Raw genomic sequence first — 20,164 nt, forward strand, 5'->3', positions numbered from 1 at the left:
GGTCAAGGACATCCATTCATCTTTCCTCCCCCGACCCCACGCTGATTACTGATGCCTTCTATTTGGGGTGGGGGTGGGAATTACTTGTTGCGCCCACAAGGGACCAATTTACATGTCAGTGTCCTAGAGATGAGAGCAGTGCTTCTAGCATTGCAAACTTATCAGAACTTTCTCCTTATAGGAACTATGGAACCTATACAAACACACAACATGTTAATAGTCTGGTACATCAAGAAATGGGGGGAACCAGATCCTTACCCCTTTTGTTGTGAAGCAATGAGAATATGGCAGTTGGCGATCTCATCCAACCACTTTCTTGTAGCGACACACACACCAGGGAAATCCAACATTTTAGTGTACAAGCTTAGCAGAACAATTCTAATGCTTGACTAGTGATCTCTGATGGCGAACATGATCTTCTACAAATGGGGGCAACCTTTGCATCTCTCTTCTACAACAAATGCAGCAGGTTCTTAGCCCTTAGCCCTCCTCAGGGTTGGTCACTGAGAGATGCTCTTATCCATGTTTGGCCCTCCAGTCTCCTTTATGCTTATCCTTCCCTGCCTATCATCCCCAAGTTTCTTCAGAAAGCACTTCTGTTGAAGAGCACAGTAATCCTCAGTGCTCTCTTCTGGCCTCGACAGGTGTGGTTACCCTTCCTTTGGTCTCACCTAGTATGTCCTCCATGGATGCTGGATCCCAGTCCAGACCTCTTTTCTCACCCATCAGGACAGATTTACCCTAGCATTGCAGGCCTCAAGTTGACCACATGATGCCTCTAGTTCCAGTGATGGCTAGACATTCCAGGCTTTCCTCCCCAGTTAGAAAAATCCTAGTCTCATCTTATAAACCTTCAACTAGGAAGATTTACAAAAATAAATTGAAAAGGTTTTATGTTTGGTCTCATCAGAGAGAGTTAGATGTCCTTACATTCACTGTTGCAGTATTCTTTACATTTGAGATTCCCTCCCTAGGGTAGCCCGATGCCCAGACAGTATACCAAAACCTTCTGTTACTTTAAGGTGCGCAGTATGTCACACATATGCTGCTCGTATAGTGTAGGCATAAAGGTGATGTCTGGACTTAAGATCCTCAGAACTTGTTTGCGGCCAGTCTGAATGCAATCTCTCAAACATCTGTCTGAACATCTACGTTTCGTTGCTGGTTTCTGAGCCACTGCAGATAAGTGCCTGTTGGGGTTTCTTTTTTTTTCTTGTCTTTTGGCTGCTTTTGGGATTTCATGGCATTCAAGAAGTATAAATGCTAGTGTGGGAAACAAATTCCCCATAAAGATCACCACAAGCAGTGCTTGTTTTGCCTTGGCACTTCACACGACTGTACAATCCTATTCCATTTTTCAGGCTTTTGTACCAAAAACTATGTGCAGTAAGCTTTCTTACTTAGCACTGTATGTAGAGGATCAGTGATATAAACTTCTTGCTAAGGATACTATAGAAGAAATTTCCTGTCCAGTCGGACAGCCATCAGGGAAGAAGGTTAAGAAACCTAGACTATAATCTTCTGCTCTCCAACCTCCACCGGACATTTCTCCCAAGGTTAATGAATGACTGGAGATTCACCGGGGCTTTGTTGTTGGATTCCACTGCCATGACCGGATTGGAGGACAGTGGGGATCTGGCTTTAAGCACATCTAATGAGGCTTCGCAGACATCCATTTTGGTTATTCAGGGGAAACCATGATTGATTATTTCCAATAGGCCTGGGGGTGTTACTCAGATTTTAGTTGGGGAAGAAATTCCTACTACTGTCATTGAATGCCGTCCTGGATCAGAGCCTTCCCAGTTTTACAGGGCAGAAGCCCCATTAAAGAAAAACAAAAAACTAAACATGTTTCTTCTGCCCCTAGGGATCCACAGAGTGAGTGGCAAGCCTTCACTCTGGGTTTGTTCAGTGCTTTGATGGCATTGAAACCTCCTCAGGGAGTTTCTGTTCCAGCTCTCCTATGGTCCTCTACTCCACTTAAAAGACCCAGGGAACAGGATTCTGATAAAGAATCCCTTGCTTACTCTTCTCAAATTCCTTGTCCTTTGGATGGTGGGTCAGAGGAAGAGAAGCTATCAGTCTTGATACTCCCTTTGAAGAGATTTGTTATAGGGACACCATCTGCAGGATGATGGAGTTTTTTTAAATGGGACTGTGCTCAGAGATCCATAAGAGCTACTGTGTTTTAGTTCTCTCCTTTGCCCTTGGCCTCCATACTGCCCCAAGGGTATTCACCAAATGCCTCGCTCCTATGATTACTTTATGCAGGCTTCAGGGTTCCAAGTATTTCCCTACTTGGACGATCTGCTGTTTCAGGCATCCTCTCCAGAGATTCTGTTGCAAAATCTCCATTTTGCAATCAAGCTTCTTCAAAGCCTGGGGTTTACAGTAAACTTTAAAAAGTCTTCTCTGACTCCATCTCAGGACCAAGTTTTTTTGGGTTGCAGGATTCAGACAGTACCTGTGCTGGCATCCCTACCTCCGGCAAAGTCCTTAACTCTCATTTCCATCTTTTGAAATCATCTTCCTCTGGCTTCCATTACAGCCAGGGAGTTTCTGAGAGCTCTGGGTTTTGTGGTGTCTACCTTCCCTATGTTTCCTCTAGCCAAACTCCACATGAGAAATTTTCAGTGGTTCCTGAAGTCACTTCGGCTTCAACATGCACATATTCAAGTTTGTAGTTCCTCTTCTACTTTCTCTCAAGAAGGAAATTCAGTGGTGGAGCTAGCAGTTGCCTTTATACCCAGGGCTGCCTTTTCATCCCCTTTTTTCCTCTCAAGAACTGTTCACAGACTCCAGATGTGGGATGGGGAGCAGCTTTTGTCTACCTAAAGGTGCAGGGGGTGTGGTCGCCTCATCAACAGAAGGAGCACATCAGTGTCAAAGAGATGAGAGCCCTTCTGCTGGCTCTTCAGGCTTTTCTTCCCTGAGGACCTCTCAACGTGTTTACAGACAACACCACAGTAGTGTGGTATATAAATAAACAGGAGGTCACAAGATCTTATCTTCTTTGCCGGTTGGCACTCCTGGTATGGGATTTTGCTGTCCAACATCAAGTGGCTCTTCTGGAAATTTACATCCCCTCAGGTCAAAACATTGTGGCAGACACTCTGAGCAGGTCCTTAACTCAGTCCCATGAGTGAATGCTTCTCCGGGATGCATTTCTGGACATTTTCCACTGCTGGGGTACTCCTCAAGTAGATCTTTTTGCCTCCCCCCTGAACAGACAACTTCCTTCGTTTTGTGCCAGAGTCCCAGCTCTTCTGGTGTGGAAAGTGAACGCCCTCTTGTTTTCTTAGAAGGGGATGTTTCTTTATGCTTTCCCTCCCCTTCTTCTCATTCCAAAACTCCTGATCAAATTTGAACAGGGTGCTCCCAAAATCCTGTTGGTGATTTCCTTTTGGCCAAGACAGCATTAGTTCTCTTTTGCTGTATTTAGCCAAAGGCAGTCATCACAAGTTACCTCAAAGAGTGGACCTCCTCACACAAGACAAGGGATTGCTCACCCGTTCCCACTTGCCCACTCTTCAATTGACTCTCTGAATGATAGGATTTTGATTACACAGACACCTTTTCTGTTAAGGCCCACTTATCAGCTCTTTCTGCTTGTCTGCCTTTATCTCCTCCTATAGCTTCTAGATTTGAAGCTAAGCCATTTTTTAAAGGCGTCCTTCATATTAGACCTCCCAGGAAGCCTGTTCCTCATTTGTGGGATCTTAATTTTGTTTAGGAGAAATTGACTCGGGCTCCTTTTGGGCCTGCAGCTTCAGCTTCCTTGCAACATTTCTTTTGGAAGACTGTTCTTTTGTTAGCCTTTACTTCTGCCAGACTGGTGTCTGAGCTTCAAGGCCTTATGGCTTGTCCTCCTTTTTTGGTGTTTCAGAAGGACAGGATGTCCTTGCATACTAATCCTTCTTTTATGTCTAAAGTGGTTAATGAGTTGTCCCTTAATCAATGTATTCATTTACCCACTTTTTCCCCTTCTCTGCAGTCTGCTAATGAGAAGGTTCTGCACACGTTGGACAATTCAGATTATATTTGGATAAGACTAAGTCTATTAAGAAATCTGATCAGTTCTTTGTTTCCATTTATCCTGGGTCCTTAGGATTAGCTATATCTAAGGAAACTATTTCTTCTTGGATTTCAAAAGCTATTTCTTTTGTTATTCTTTTCATGGTAAGAGCCTTCCTTCAGTTAAGGCTCATTCTACTAGAGCTGCAACGACGTCTGGTGCATTTGTCAAGCGTTTGGATGCTAATTCTTTCTAGAGGCAGCTACCTGGACTTCTGTGCATATATTTACCAAGCACTACAAGTTGGATGGAATCTCCAGAGCTAGAGCTGGTTTTGCTAGGGCCATCCTTCATGGCTTCCTAGAGGGCTCTTCTGGTCTTTCCTCCTTCCAGGTTCCTTCTTGAGCTTTGGCACTCTCCCAAATGTAAAATAGTGCATGGATGGACATAGTACAGTTGGTTTACTATCAAAATTTCGAACCGTTCTCCGTCGACTGTACTATCGTCGAAAACGGTAATATCGATGTCACAAAAACAATCTAGGAATGGGTTTTAACATGGATCGAGGTAGGGGAAATGTTTGTAGCTCGGAATAATACTGAACACCTACCTCGACCCATGTTAAAACCCATTCCTAGATTGTTTTTTTGACATCGATATTACTGTTTTTGAACTTCCGTGTTCGACGATAGTACAGTCGACGGAGTATGGTTCGAAATTTTGATAGTAAACCGTACAGTTGTGTAAAATCTTACCATAACAATAGATGTCCTTTCCTTCACTGTTGCAGTATTCACTCCCTCCCTCCTCCCCCTGGTCCACTTACCTTCTGGATGTCCTAGTTATCTCTTGTTCATCCTTGGACTGGCATTCCTACTGGAGCTTTCAGTTCTGAGGATGAGAGGATGGTACATCCGGACTTCATCTGTATGCCCTACGCTACATGAGGAGCATACGCATGCCATACAGTGTGCCTTAAAGCAACAGAGGTCTTTGGTATATTGGCCAGATGTTGGGCTGCCCCAGGTAGGGAATCCCAAATGCAAGGAATACTGCAACAATGAAGGAAGGGACATCTACTGTTATGGTAAGATTTTACACAACTATACTATATTTTTACTGCACCCACTTCAAAACTTGCTGATATTGCTGATTTTTCCTTTGAGGTTAGGATTATTTGAGGTGAATGAGCAGTATTGCATCATTTTAAAATATTTTTTCATTTACATCTCAATGCTGGCAACATTTTGTATGTTAAATAATTTCTGACAGGAATGTTTAATCAGTTTATGATTTATTTCTTGTCTAATATTGTTTTAGGCTGTATCCATTCACTTTGACTGAAACTGGCCTTTTTTCTTTTTCCAAATTAGAAGACTTTTGTACATGTATTTTCTGTTTGGAACCGTTACTGAAACTGTCATTTTTTTCAGTGCAGTTTTCAGAGTAGTAACTCCTGCAGAAATAGACTTCAGATTCCGTTTTGTATGGTATACATTTCTGAAATAATTTTTTCATCAGTTTGTGATTTTTTTCTTGTCTAATACAGTTTTAAGCTGTTTTTTAATCACTTGGTGCTGAAACCAGCTTTTAGTTGTTAAAATTGGGTACATTTTATTGCAAGTATTTTGTGCTTTGAGCTGTGTTACTGAAAATACTATCATTTTTTTTGGTGCAATGTGTAGAATGGTATCCCTACAGAAAAAGCCTTTAGATTGCTATTTAGAGGGAGAATAGTGGGATTTGTCCAGCCTTTAACTGGGCTGACCATGCAGCCAGTAGCTTCTTCTCCCCTGACTTGAGGGATTGAGATACAGTGCCCCCCTCTCCCAGGGATGCCAAATTTCTTACTTGACAGGAAGAGACAAAAAAAAAAGCTCTTTAATGCAGAACACCTTGCAGTTAACGGACCCTCTTCTGTTCAATGCGGAACATCAGGCAGTTCTGCATTAAAGAGAAGTAACTCCATTTTGCAATTTTTTTTTTTTTTTATTGGCTTGTATACCGGCATACAGGCCAATCAGAAAAACAAAGCAGAGGTTGTTTTGCCGGGATTTTAATGGCAGTGACTCAGGATCGGGCTGCTGATCCCAGGGCAGTCCCACTCAAATAGGGACGTCTGCCAACCATGCCGTCTCCCCACCATCTATCCCTTGTCCACATAAAAAAAACGTAGAAATAAGTCAAGAAATATGCCTCAGCCTATGGCTTGTGTCTCCACAGTAACCTTAAGCAGATTATCAGAGCACTCACCTTCTTTTGCCTCCAGGTCTCCTAATATGGTGCTAGTACCACAACTGTGCTTGACATTAAGGTCAGACATATTTTAGGTGCAGAGGAAGTCATGGGTACAGAATCTGTTGCCATCATTGATACACCTTCCCCCAGGATTCTCCCACTAGTGTAATGTATGCAAAAAAAGAGAGAGAAGACCTGCCATGTCACATAGCAACAGTCTGTCACTAGGTTTCCACCTGAGGTGGTGGCAATAGCTAATCCATTGTTCAGGCAGCTAATTACAGGGTTCAAACCCAGGTTATGTGTAACACCAGTGCTCTCACCCCCATTCAACTATCCAAGAATCTTGATTTTGAAAGGGATTCGGAATTTGACATTTCAGTAGTGTTATGAGTCGTCTTCTGAAGGCAAGCAGTTGCAGAAAACCAAGTGGATGTTTTCTTTTTCCCCAAATGATGCTAGATTTAGGGATACCCAGTGTTGAAGGATGTTTCCTGGTAAGCTTGCAGTTTTTCTCTGTTTAATGTGTCTTTGCCTAAAAATGCATTTTAAGAAATTTTGGGAGTGCTTGACCATTCCTGTCCTCCAAGCCCCTTTGTCTGCAGATCCTGCTATGTCCCCAGCAACATCTTCTAACAGAGTGTGTATTCATCAAACCTAGTCCCTTCAGATAATCTAGGCAAGTGTCTAGAATCTCATGGAAAGAAGCTGGCGCAGTCCAGCACAGTAGCCTTTAAGGAGGTTAACTACTAGTTTTATGCGGAAGTTTGTGTTGAGGTGTACGTATAATTTAGATAAAGTCGTTGCATTGTTACCTGTTGATTTGAGCAAAAGGTTTATGTCAAAGATGTATCAGATGCTTTGCAAGTGTCTAAACATGCTTTAAAGAGGGTCTATATTATAAGATCGACATTTGAAAACATCGAACAACATATGGTCGATGTCTTTAAATATCATCCTTATAAGAAGAAGACAAAAAAAAAAGAAAAAAGTACCCTAACGGGTTTAAGCAGGGGGGCAAAACCCCTTGCACCCCCCACACTCCTGCTACTTAAATATACCAACTCTGAGACTGGACTACATTGCAATAAATGGAAATCTCCCCTTACAGAGATTTTTGTTTACACGCTCGAGACTCTGAGCATTCGATATTCTCGTGTCGACAATGTCAGATTCGACATTGTCGGCTTTCGAGAATATAATATAGTCCCTTTAAAGAGGGCCTTAGAAGGGGCGGATACTGTTTCTGTCAATGCAACCACATCTTTGGTGATAAGGAGGTATGCCTGGTTACACACACAACTTTTCTGATGAGTTAAAAAAATGAGATTATGAATGCTCCACATGATTCTTATTATGTGCTTGGTACAGCAGCTAATCAAATCCTTAAACAGTAGGAATCTAGAGGTAAACTGATGCATTGGGTATCTGAAATGTTCCATATTCTCAAGTTTTCCTCTGTTAAGCAGGATAATTTTCTGTGGCCCAACAAACAGAAGTCCTAGCCAAACAAAAGCCAAGGCACCAAAAGGAAATTGCAGGATGATAACTCCACCAAACCTAACAGGAGATGTTCCTTTCCTAAAAAGGATGACCCACTTCCAACCTATGACTATGCTGAGAATCAACACCTGATCTGAAGTAGTTGAACTTCATTTGTCCATCAACCTGTGGGTATCGGATCCATATCGGATCCGAGCCGGCAGTTTCAAACAGCTAAGATCTGAGCTCCAAGCTCCTCCCCATTACCCATAATCCTCTGCTAACCCTTCCTGTCCTCAGATCTCGTTTGCCGCATTTCACGACAGCAGCTTGATCGAGCTTCCAGGCGGATAGTCTAGGATTTTGTGAGAAAAATCTTTCTTTGTTATTATAGCGCTTATTATAACTGGTGTGTGTGTTTCCCCCTAGTGTTTTGGTATATATATTTTAGTCTGTGTAGCTAATCCTAACAGTTAGTTATCCTCCCCCCTGTGTGTTTGTGTAACTTGTTGGTCGGGCCTAGTGTTAAACTTTTTTCTTAGCTATGTCTGAGGCCCCTAAAGCCTTTTTTTCTAAATGCACCAAGTATGGCCATAAAATGTCCCCAGCGGATGGCCACACTCAGTGTGTTATTTGCCTTGGAGTTGACCACCTGTCTTCAGGCTGCACTATTTGTGCAGCCTTCAACCCCAGGGCTTTGAGGGACAGGAGATCTAAGTTGGTCTTGGTGGGACTGTTGCCCCCGGACCCGACTTCGGCCTCCTCTCCCTCTGTGGCACCTGCCGCGGCTGCGGCAGCACCACCACCCATTCCTGCTCCCCTGGCCGGGACTCAACCTCCCACCTTTGGCCAGGAGGAGAGGGAAGCTAGGAGGGAGCTTAAGAAAGACAAGCATCATAAGCGGCGGGCCGAATCTTCCTCCTCGGCCCCGCCAGCCAAGCAAGCAGCTTCCCCTAGGGCCTCCGGGCCTTCTCCTTCCCGGCTCCATTCTCCCCGCTTCTCCCCAGGACCAGAGGAGGAGGAGGCCCGGTTGCCTTCGAGGTCATCGAGGCGGCACTCCCGTCCCGCCTCGGTGGCCTCCTCGAGGTCGACCAGAAGCTTATGCAGACATGGACCGGATGATGCGTAGGTTCCTCCAGGCCCAGCTGCAGATGGGAGTGCTCCTGCCTCCCCCCCCCTCCCGGGGGGAGCTCAACCCCCTTTTTTGCCCAGATAGCTCCTTCTCCGACCCACTTTCGTGGCTCGGAGCCTTCGGAACGGAGTAGCGTCGAAGCCGGGGGAGTGTCGGCTCCGATAGTACCCCGTACTTCGGCGCCGACAGCACCCTCGAGTCTGTCTGGTCCCTTTTCGGATCCGAGCTCTCGGAGCCGAGAGCTGAGCTTCGGATCCGGAGGAGTCAGTGAGTCTTCGGCCCCATCTCGGTTGGAGCACACTGGCCCTTCGGATCCAACCACTTCGGCGCTGGCTCCGATCCACGCATCGGATCCGAGGGGAGTGCTCTCGGATCCCAGGGAGAACAGCTCCCCCTCGGCGTTTGATGTTGTGGAGAGGGTCCTATCGAGGGATTCGAGACCCCAGGCTCCTACTACGGCTCCACCCTGCACTCCATCTCAGATGGGTCTACCTTCCATCATCAGGCCCCAGGGACAGCCTGCGCCTACGTCCCAGATAGTTCCCTTGGAGGAACAGGATGTGGTTGGTGAGGCCTCTTCGGACAGCCCCCCCGAGGAGGTCCCTCACAAACGTAAGTGCAAGAGGAGGCACTTGGACTCACCTGAGTCCCTGACAATGGATACAGATTTGGAGGAAGGGGAAGGTTCCCCAAGTTCACCCCCTGAAGACGTCTCCTTCGGAGACATCATTGACATGCTTTGAATTAGAGGGGGGTGGTCCACCCAAAAACCTTCCTCAGATGAGTCTGTATTTCTGGAGGTGTTTGACGCAGGCCCATCTACCTCTTGGGTGTCCCCTCCCGCCGACCCCCTGGTGGACCTGATTACTACCAGGGCATGGAAGGAGCCGGACACTGTGGTGCCCATTCCCAAGAGGCCTGATAAGATTCTTAGCCCCCCTTCTGATAGAGCTTGCTGGAGCAAGGGTGCTCCCGTAGATGCCATGTTGGTGGCGGCCGCCACTAAAAAGGAACTGGCCCAGGAGAGTTCCTCGGTCCATCCTCCAGACAAGGAGTCCCGGACGATAGACCGTTTGGGGAAGTGGATTTTCTCTTCAGCAACCTTCTCAGTAAGGTCGCTGAATTATATGGCACACGTCATACGACTCCAGCGGGATCTCATCAAAGAATACGCCAGGTCGCCCCCAGAGTCCATGTCGGCAGAGGATAAGAAAGTATTCTCTACCCGAATGGCCACTCTCAAATCCATTTCTAATACCTCTATGCAGCTCCTCTCTCATGCCACGGAAGGAGCTGTTAGAGCAAGCGGAGCGGGCATTGTCTTACGACTGCATGCTTGGCTCCACAATTGTGACTTCGCGGAACCCTTCAAGGCATCCTTCGCTAATGCCCCATTTGATGGTTCTTCCCTTTTTGGCAAGACCGTACACGACACGTTGGTCCAGAGCGAAAAAGATGGGAAGACGTTGTCTGCCATCGGAGTCTGCTTCTCTGCTCCCCAAAGGTCCTTCACTGGGAACCAAAAGGGACAGAAGAAGATGAGGTTCCGGAAATCTCAACAGTCCTGTTTCGCTCCGGACCCGTCGTCCTTCAGAGGCAGAGGATGACAGGGTGGACACTGGCCCAGAGCAGAGGGGGACCGAAGAATTTCGGGTCGAGAGAACCTTTTTCTGATCGGCCCACGCAGCAACCCTGAGGGGTTACCTGACTGTTCTACTCTAGAGGCAGTCAGGGGGCATTTCTCGAGGCACATAGCCATGTGGGAGTCCATTACAACAGATTGCTGGGTGCTTCGGATCATATCCAGAGGTTACAAGATCCCCTTTCTCAACCTTCCTCCCAAACCCCGGAGCCTCCCCGATGTCCCACCCAATCAAAGGGAGGCAGCAGCTGCAGAAATCCTTCAGCTGCTAGAAAAAAGAGCCATCCAGCACATCCCCCCAGATCAGTCCGGATCAGGCTTTTACTCCAGGTTCTTTTTGGTGCCAAAAAAGATGAGGGACCTAAGACCAATCCTCAATCTATCCTTCCTAAACCTGACAGTGGCCAAAGAAAAGTTCCGGATGGTCACCATTCAATCCATTCTCCCACTCCTGCAGGAGAACGACTGGATATGCTCCATAGACCTCAAGGACATGTACTACCACATTCTGATTGACAGGCGATCCAGAAGGTATCTCCGCTTCCAGCTTGGAGCCAGCCACTACCAGTTCAGGGTCCTCCCCTTTGGTCTCACCTCAGCCCCCAGGGTGTGCACCAAAGTGTTAGCAGTGGTAGCGGCCCACCTGAGGCTTCATGGAATACAGGTCTTTCCGTACCTAGACGACTGGCTCCTGTCCGCCCCCACCAGGCATCTACTGTGTTCAGCCAGAGATTATTTCCTCCATCTGGCTTCCTGACTGGGAATTACAATCAGTATAAAAAAATCTTCTCTCCACCCAAGCCAAGTCTTAGACTTCATTGGAGCCAGATTGGACACAAATCTTCTGCAGGTCTTTTTGACTCCGGACCGACTTCGGACCCTGAAGCTCCACGTACTAGCTCTTCTGAACTACCTGGCGCCTCCAGTGGAATTGGTCCTGGCGGCAACTATCAATCTGCTACCCTTAGGGTGCCTGAACATGAGGGTGCTGCAATGGACCCTACAGGTCCAATGGTCCATTCTACAACATCCCCTGTGTTCACCCATTCCCCTCAGCAGGGTCTGCAAGAAAGCCCTACTCTGGTGGCTCCAGTCTCCGGACCTCCAGAAAGGGCATCCGTTCTCAATGCCTCCCCCTCTTGCCACAGTGACTACGGACGCTTCTCGCCTGGGGTGGGGGGGGGGCACTGTATAGGCAGAACCGTCCAAAGCACGTGGACCCAATCAGAGACCTTGTTGCACATCAAGGTCCTAGAGATGAGGGCGGTGCTTCTTGCGTTGCAAGCACTCCAAGCCCTTCTTCCCTCGGGAACTATTGCAATTCAGACAGACAACATGTCAGTTGTCTGGTATATCAACAAACAAGGGGGAACCAGGTCTTACCCACTTTGTCGAGAGGCCATGAGAGTTTGGGAATGGGCGATTTCCACCAACCGCTTTCTCATAACAACATACATTCCGGGTCGGTCGAACATCTTGGCAGACAGGTTGAGTCGAACCATCCTTTCACCATATGAGTGGTCTCTGAACCCAAGAGTGGCGAAGCAGATTTTCCTCAAATGGGGTCAACCTTGCTGCGATCTCTTCGCGTCTCCGAATGCAAAGTGCAGTGACTACTTCGCTCTAATTCCCCCACCGGGGGAATCCCCCAGAGACGCTCTGGTGCATGTTTGGCCATCCGGTCTACTTTATGCTTATCCTCCTCTTCCCCTAATGCTGAAATTCTTGCAGAAAGCATGTCGGTTGGGGAGAAGAGTGATCCTCATAGCCCCATTCTGGCCTCGTCAAGCTTGGTTCCCTTGCCTGTGGTCTCACCTATTGAACCCACCATGGGTTCTAGATCCTACACTGGATCTGATCTCCCATCCGCTAGGGTTGACAACCCCGAACCTGGACAACCTCAAACTTACAGCTTGGTTGATCCAGTTCCAGTGATAGCTAGGAGTCCCGGTATCTCGTCATCTGTTAAGGCTATTTTAGTAGCCGCTTATAAGCCTTCCACGAGGAAGATTTATAATAGTAAATGGAAGTGTTTTTCAATCTGGGCAGAACGCAGAAACCTAGATCCCTATACAGCTCCGTTACCAGCAGTGCTAGAATTCCTATTTACCTTATTCGACTAGGGTGCTAGCTCCTCTACAGTCAAAGTCCAATTAACTGCAATCTCCCACTATCATGTCGGAAATGGTCTCAGCCCCCTGGCCTCTTCCAAATTATGTAAGACCTTTTTAAAAGGCACTTTTCTCTTGAGACCTCCGGTTAAAGACCCAGTGCCTCCATGGGATTTAACTCTTGTTCTCTAATCTTTGACAGCCCCCCCCCCCCCCCCATTCAAGCCAGCAGCCACAGTGGACCTAAAATACTTATCCTGGAAGACGGCCTTTCTCATTGCCATCACTTCGGCTAGAAGGATTTCAGAACTTCAAGCCCTTTGCACCAAACCGCCATACTTGGTTTTTCACAAAGATAGAGTTTCCGTCAGGACCAATCCCTCCTTCTTGCCCAAGGTCGCGTCGGAACCTAACATCAACCAATCCATTAATTTACCGGTATTCTTTCCAAATTACCAGAACAAAGGTGAATATAAATTACATTCCCTGGACGTACACAGGCAATTAATATTTTATCTGCACAAGACCGCTGGTCACAGGAAATCGGACCAGCTCTTCTTATCCTTTGCAAAACCTTCTTTGGGGAAGCCAGTATTGAAAGTTACATTGTCCAGATGGATTTCCCAATGTATCTTACTAGCATATCAAAGTTCCGGCCGTCCCGAACCTGAAGGAGTCCACGCTCATTCTACTAGATCAATTTCCACCTCGGCTGCTTTTTGGTCCAGGGTCTCCTTGGATGACATTTGCTCAGCAGCCACTTGGGCTTCATCTCATACGTTTATTAACCATTATAAGTTGGATATAATTTCCAGAGGGAGAGCATCCTTTGGCTCCGCAGTGCTCCGGAATATCCTTCCATGAGGACCGCCCAAGGTTTGTGTAGCTGGGGACTCTGTCCCACAGGTTGATGGACAAATGAAGTTAACTACTTCAGATTTAGAAGTTATGTACTCACTATAACGTTCCATCTGAGTAGGTAATCTTCATTTGTCAGCAACCGACCCTCCCTCCATCCCCCTAACCTATAGTGCACATTAGAAGGATTCCTAGCCTTTGTTTCCAGCTTATTTATGTTAGGATTTATAAGTGACTCCTGTGTCATAATATTCTGTATTGCTAAGCAAACTCGGTCTGAGGACAGGAAGGGTTAGCAGGGGATTGTGGGTAAGGGGGAAGAGCTTGGAGCTCTGATCTTAGCTGTTTGAAACTGCCGGCTCGGATCCGATACCCACAGGTTACTGACAAATGAAGATTACCTACTCAGATGGAACGTTATGGTGAGTACATAACTTCTAATTTTACCCAGTCTCCCTCTGGGTGCCCCGTCTTGAAAGTTAGCTCTCAACAAGACAGCTTGGTCGTCATTGATTTCCAATGCATGAATGTAGCAGGTGGCAGTGGAGGGAACATCTGCCTTAGTTCAAGGGGGTGCCCTCTCACCCACTGGATCAGACCTTATTATTCCTCCTATACTGTAGCAAATGCTGGATTTCATGGGTCATGAAACCAGTCCTCCAGAAAGAAAGAAAGGTTTCTATTCCAGAATTTTCCTGGTTCCCAAGAAAGACCTGTCATGGAGACCAGTGTTGGACTTATCTTTTCTGAATACCTGGCTCACCGACAGGACCCTCAAAGTCAAAATAGGCACCTGTACCTCTGATAGCAAGCCTGTCACTAGTGGAGTTCCCCAGGTATCTGTCCTGAGACCCCTACTGTTTGACATCTACTTCTAAGAGGTCCAGGTTAAGACAAACATCATGTGGCTGACTAAGTTCCAGGTTTGCGGACAACTGTAAGTTGGGTGCTGTTATTGACTCCCCAATCATCATCATACCATTCGGCAAAAACACGACCCCTACTGATTACCACATCAACTACAACCCCCTAAGCACACAACCTGTGGTGAGAGACCTGGGCACTCAAGTTGATTACAACCTCACATTTGACCATCATGTAGCGGCAGTGGTCAGAAAAGCCTTTTACTTGATTTATCTCATAAGTAAAGGGATTGCATCCAGAAAAAGGAGGTTGTTACCTCTCTATACTCCTCCCTCATTAGACCAATAATTGAGTATAATGCCCCATTTGGTATGTACATCTCCAAACACCAACTGGAAATCCACTTAAATACCTTATAAAGAGAGGTCCTGTGCAGGCAGACTCAAATCACAGCACTCTACTTGGCATTGTACAGATTGCTCAGGGGTGATCTGTGTCTCGCCTACAAGGGAATCTTGGACCCTGCCCTACTCGAGATGTTCCATATCTGTAAGTCTAACTCCACATGCATTACCTACTCAAAAGGCCTAAATCTAATATGCAACATCAACAATACCTGCTGGAGAGACTGGATTGTCTCCCAGAGGCTGGCCCGTGTCTGGAATAGACTTCCCATACACGTCAAACAGAACACCTTGCTGTCCCTCTTCAAGGGTAACCTTGATGAGTGGATGGGAAACCACAAATTTGTCCCAGGGATTCCACCTGTGTCCCTCACTGACAGGGATGACAGGTGCTGACTGAGGTTTCTTTTTGGGGATAAACTCTTGGCTAGGTTTGCAAGGTCCCCAGGGCCATTAGCCTAGTAACCTCCTATGATCCTCTGGTGCTTCAGATATTCTCCAGGAGGAACTTCCCCTCCGCAAAAGAATTCGTTTGGACTCCATGTCCTGTTTTGGTGGTTACAAACACCACCACAGTGATGTGGTACCTCAATAAACAAGGAGGAGTACAAGGTCATACCATCTGCTAGTTGGCAGTGATGGCCTGGAAGCTTGCTTTACTGCATTCTCTGACTCTTCAGGCATCATACATCTCTTCAGAGTAAAATGGCATGGAAGACAGACTAAGCAGATCCTGGACAGACCTGCACAAGTAGCAGCTAAAGACAGTGGTTTTCCAGAATCTAGTCCAGATGTAGAGAATGCCTCAGACAGATTTGTTTGCTTCCTTTCAAAACAGATAGCTGGAGAAGTTCTGTTCCAGACATCTTGCAGCCATGCTTGGAGGACAGACACATACTCGTTCCCTTGGATGTGAATGTTCTTGTATACATTTCCACTAATTCACAAGGTACTTCTGAAGGTTCAGAAAGAAATGCCAGAAGTCATTGTGGTGACCCCCCCCCCCCCCCCCCACTGGCCCAGGTAGCCTTGGTTCTTCCTTCTAATCTTATTGAACAAGAGCAATTACCACAGACTTCCTCACACTCTGGATTTGCTCACACAAACCTCAGAGGCAACTGGTGTACCCCAGTATGGAGCAACTACAACTACCAACTAGATGATTCAATCTTGACTCTGTTTAGGTACTTGCTTCATCAGGATGTGCAACATGTGGTAAATGAGGCCAGAAAACCTGTTACTAAAAAAACTTGTAACAAAATCACAGAAACCACAGCAACTAGGAAAATAATCGACAGCGTGTAAAATAAAGAATAATGAAAAATAGTCACCATAAAACGCTGTCAAAAATGGCAATGTCCAGCTGATACAATCCAAGCGGATAAGCCGATACTTCTTGATACACACACACTGCTCTTAATCACTGAAATATGGTCAAAGCAAGACGCCTCAAGCACTCCTCCTCTGCAGGGAAGTATAAATGTCCAGTCACCAGAATAAATTCCACTATACTGCTCCAACACAGGAAATTGCAGTCACCAAACTCCGGTTAGGTAAAAACACAGCTTTATTTACAAAAAGTGAGCACTTTCGCCGTTAGGCTTTTTCAAACTTTTCAAAAAAACTTGTGTTTTCAAATGGATTAGGTTTTGTAAGTGGTGCCTAAGTAGGAATAAAAGATGCCATTTGGTCTTGAAATATTTGTCTGGGCTACTTCAGGATGGCTCATCATTTGCATCCATTTGCCTCCATTAAGGTGCACTTAGAGGCTACCTTGGCTTGTCTGTCAGTGGATCCAACTTTTTCTTCTCTTTTGGTAAAACACTTCCTCCTTCATGAGATCTCAAGTGCGTCCTGGAAAAAAAATGACCTTACCACCTTTTGAACCTGCCACTCAGGCTAATCTGAAGTTCTTAACATGAAATACTGTTTCCCTTATTGCTCTAACATCTGCAAGGTGAGACAAGCTGTCGTGGTTGAACAACCTTAACTGATTTTCCACAGTGATAGGGTTGTGTTAAGCATTAACCCCTCTTTCATGCCGGAAGTGGTCACAGAATTCACCTTCAGTCAGTCTGTTAATCTTCCTGTGTTCTTCCCACAGCCTAAGAATAAGGGAGATGAGATTTTTATTACCTTGGCTATGCACTGACTGCTCAGATAGTATCTTGACAGAACAAAACCCTTTAGGAAGGCTGAAATGCTTTTTATTTCCTACACAGGGGCAAAGAAGAGTCAAACTGTATCTAAGCGAGCCATTGCACATTCATTGTCCTCTGGAATTTTTTTTGTTACACCCACCATGACAAGGTGAATCCCGGCAAGGTAAAAGTGCATTCCACAGGGGCCTTTTTCTCTTTAGTAGCGTATTGGAAATGATTGGACTCTAGAATTGTTCTAGAGGCATCAGCTTGGTCCACTGTCCATACCTCTGTACTAAGCACTTCAAGCTGGATGCCTGTTCAAACTCCAGAGCAGACTTCACTAGGATTGTTCTCCAGGGGATCCTGGACCCTTTTCCTTCCTTCCTCCAAGGTTGAGTAAGCTTTAGGAATCTATCCATATGCCAGGAAGGCAGTGTGATTATGCAATCCCCATCATCACCCTTTTTTGGATGCACATATTTTGGGGTTGGAGTTGCCAGTGAGTTATGTTCAGCATTCTGTTTTGTTTGTAGTTTTTATTTTGGTAAGTAGGTGTTTACAAGCTTGTGTTTTCATCTTCTTTTCCTTTTTGAACCCTAGAAAACTGAAAGGGTCCTAACTATGGGTCTGAAAGGCAGTCCCTATACTCACAGACGGATTGGTCCATCACACCCACAGACAGGCAGGGGGAAGGTGAGCTTTGGTAGACTGACAAAGATAGAATAGCAAGACAGTACTAACCATATGCCAGTAAGGCAGTGTGTTCTACAAACATCTACTGTTACAGGTAAGTAGGACTTGCGTAATTGTACTGTCTTCTTGAGAGGTCTCATGTTCATCCTGTCTTTTCATCATTTCATCCTCTGATTTCTGCCCTTTTAACTAAATAGCTACTTTTTTGTTTTCCAGCCTTTTGTCATTTGTTTTATGCGTTCCTCCAGAGTTCTCCTACCAGTTTAACATGGTCAGCAAACTTCCAGGCTTTTTCAGCCTCTCTTATGTCTAGTGTACAGTAAATAGTCATTTTCTACAAACATTCTGGTGTCCCCAGTTTTAAATACCTTTTCCTTTTGGCAGTTTTGTCAAGGACAGTTTTTTTTTTCCTGCATGTATGATTCCATCTTTATTAATGTTAATTTTGGCTGCATTTTTAGTGGGCAGATTGGACACACTCTCACGATGAGACCTCTAAACAAATTCTGCTGTGAAACACCAGTCCAGTTGCTTATTTGTACTTTCATAAAATTAATGCAGTATTTCCCATCCAGTTTCTCTAGTATAGCAAAAAAAGTCTGGTTTCTCTGTCATGTCTTTTAACTACCATTTTTTTTGCAACAACTCTACTTCTGAAGTGTCATGTTCAGCCAGATTTCCTAACATTTCACCTTCTGATTTCTGCATTTTAATCAGATCATCTGAATAACTGATCAGAGATTCTTTGATTTCCAGCCTTTCATCATTTGACTTTTTATATTCCTGTAATATCTCTTATTTTAAACGCTTCTTTTGTGAATTTGATAAATTTTTCCTCTTAATCACTGGAAGCCATTTCCTGTACTAAAGCTGAAACTTGGTTCTTCCAGCCACATCATTTTCTTCTACTTTTTTTGATTGATTTTTCTTTATCCAGATTTCTTCTTTCCTGGCATCCAGGCAGCACAATTACTAGCTAATAACTGGATTTACCCAAACTGATCACTTTTACTGGTTTTTGCAACATTTCTCAGTTTTCATACAGGGAGAGCTCTGATCCAGCTGATGCGTAGTGTGCAGCCATATTACAACTCCCACATATTATTGCCTTTGGTTCTTACTCTTTTAATAATTAAAAACAATGTTTTACTGCAGAACATGACCGAGAAGCAATATACAGCATTATGGTCTTCACACTTGCGTGAATGCTGTATTTTGATGCCAGATGGGGAGAAATAATAGCCTAATGTACACAAACTGAATATTTATTTTGTACAATGATTACATATATCATTTGGAGCAGTGTTTACTTGAGGATGTTACAGCAGTGTAGGAAACGTGCCTCTCTATACTGGGCTGTAGTCATTCCAGGGTCCAGTAAAATATCACATAATTACGCTATTAAATTTGTTGTGCAGATTTATGAAATCTTTTGGTTCTTTTTCGGCATGAACATGTGCATATTTACATCCATCTGCTTAGATATATTGCCATTTTTCTACTTGTCTGCGAATGTGAATACTGGTCCATGTTTATGCTTCAGAATGGTGTGTGATTCACGATTAACCATAAACTTTGTTCTGCCAGCACACACAATCACACTTTTATACTTGAGTCGTACTTTGATCTGAAATGTTAAAAATGGAAGTTAATAGGGTAATAGGGACAGCTTAACTTCGTATTTAAACCAGTTTCTGTTTGGACTGCTAAACTGTTAAGCATTTATTGTGGTGGTGGTCTAGATCTGCAGTATTCATAAGTCCCCCGTAGTTAAATTTACAAATGACTGAGAACTCTGGATGTGTTTTGCAGACTGCATTGTTGAAGAAATCTACAGGGAAGAGTACCAATGACCAAGAGAGATGTGAGATCACAAGTAATACAGTAGAGGATTTTTACATCTCACTCATCGATCAGTCTCAGCAGTCATCAGTTAAAAGTGTACCAACCTTGCAGAATCTGTCTCTTGAAAGACCCCAGCAGCCTGCTGCTGCGGTAACCTGTCCATCTGAGTACACAAAAGGTAATCTGTATTTCTGAAAATATGCACTTCTGCTTCATGTATTTTGTGTACATTGGTCTTGCATGAAAACAATGTTGAAAGTGAACAGTATTCAAGTACTGTGCAAGTTCTAACTAAAGCTGAGCTGCAGAATAGTGTGCCAAGACACAGTATTAGTGTATGATTGAATTTGTATCCATTCAGTTTGTGCTTTTAACATTTAGCTGTACTGGTATATCAAGATCCTTTTTCTGAAGAGATTTTTAAACAGTTTTTGGAATAGCGGAAATCTGTCTAAGCTACTGAAGAAAAAACCCTCTAAAGATATGCATTACATTTCCTGTTCTTTAACTGGCTTCTGCTTTTATGTCTACGACAAAATTGTAAAATTATTATAACAGGAGTTAGTACAAGTGCTGCACATACTTTTTAAACCATTTCCAAGTTGATACTGCTGTTTTATTGATTAATGAAATAATTCAGTATTTAATTGAAATTCAGAAGTGACATTTGATAAAAGGATTCACTGCATAAAAATTATTATTATTGTTGTTCATCCTGTTGGTCGCTAATGCAGTA

At 44.8% G+C, this 20,164-nt stretch overlaps 1 protein-coding gene across 2 annotated transcripts in view; it reads left to right on the top strand.

Annotated features, from left to right (window-relative positions):
- The window catches only part of LOC122813545 (tudor domain-containing protein 5-like), a 981,502-nt gene that overhangs the window by 822,212 nt on the left and 139,126 nt on the right, over positions 1 to 20,164 (top strand). For both annotated transcript variants that reach the window (XM_044085920.1, XM_044085921.1), the window contains one exon: positions 19,396 to 19,606. In XM_044085920.1, the coding sequence (XP_043941855.1) occupies positions 19,396 to 19,606 (211 nt within the window). The remainder of the gene's footprint in view (positions 1 to 19,395; positions 19,607 to 20,164) is intronic.

This window comes from Protopterus annectens, chromosome 10.part0 (assembly GCF_019279795.1).
Source record: "Protopterus annectens isolate FY-2018-M chromosome 10.part0, PAN1.0, whole genome shotgun sequence".
Lineage (NCBI taxonomy): Eukaryota > Metazoa > Chordata > Ceratodontiformes > Protopteridae > Protopterus > Protopterus annectens.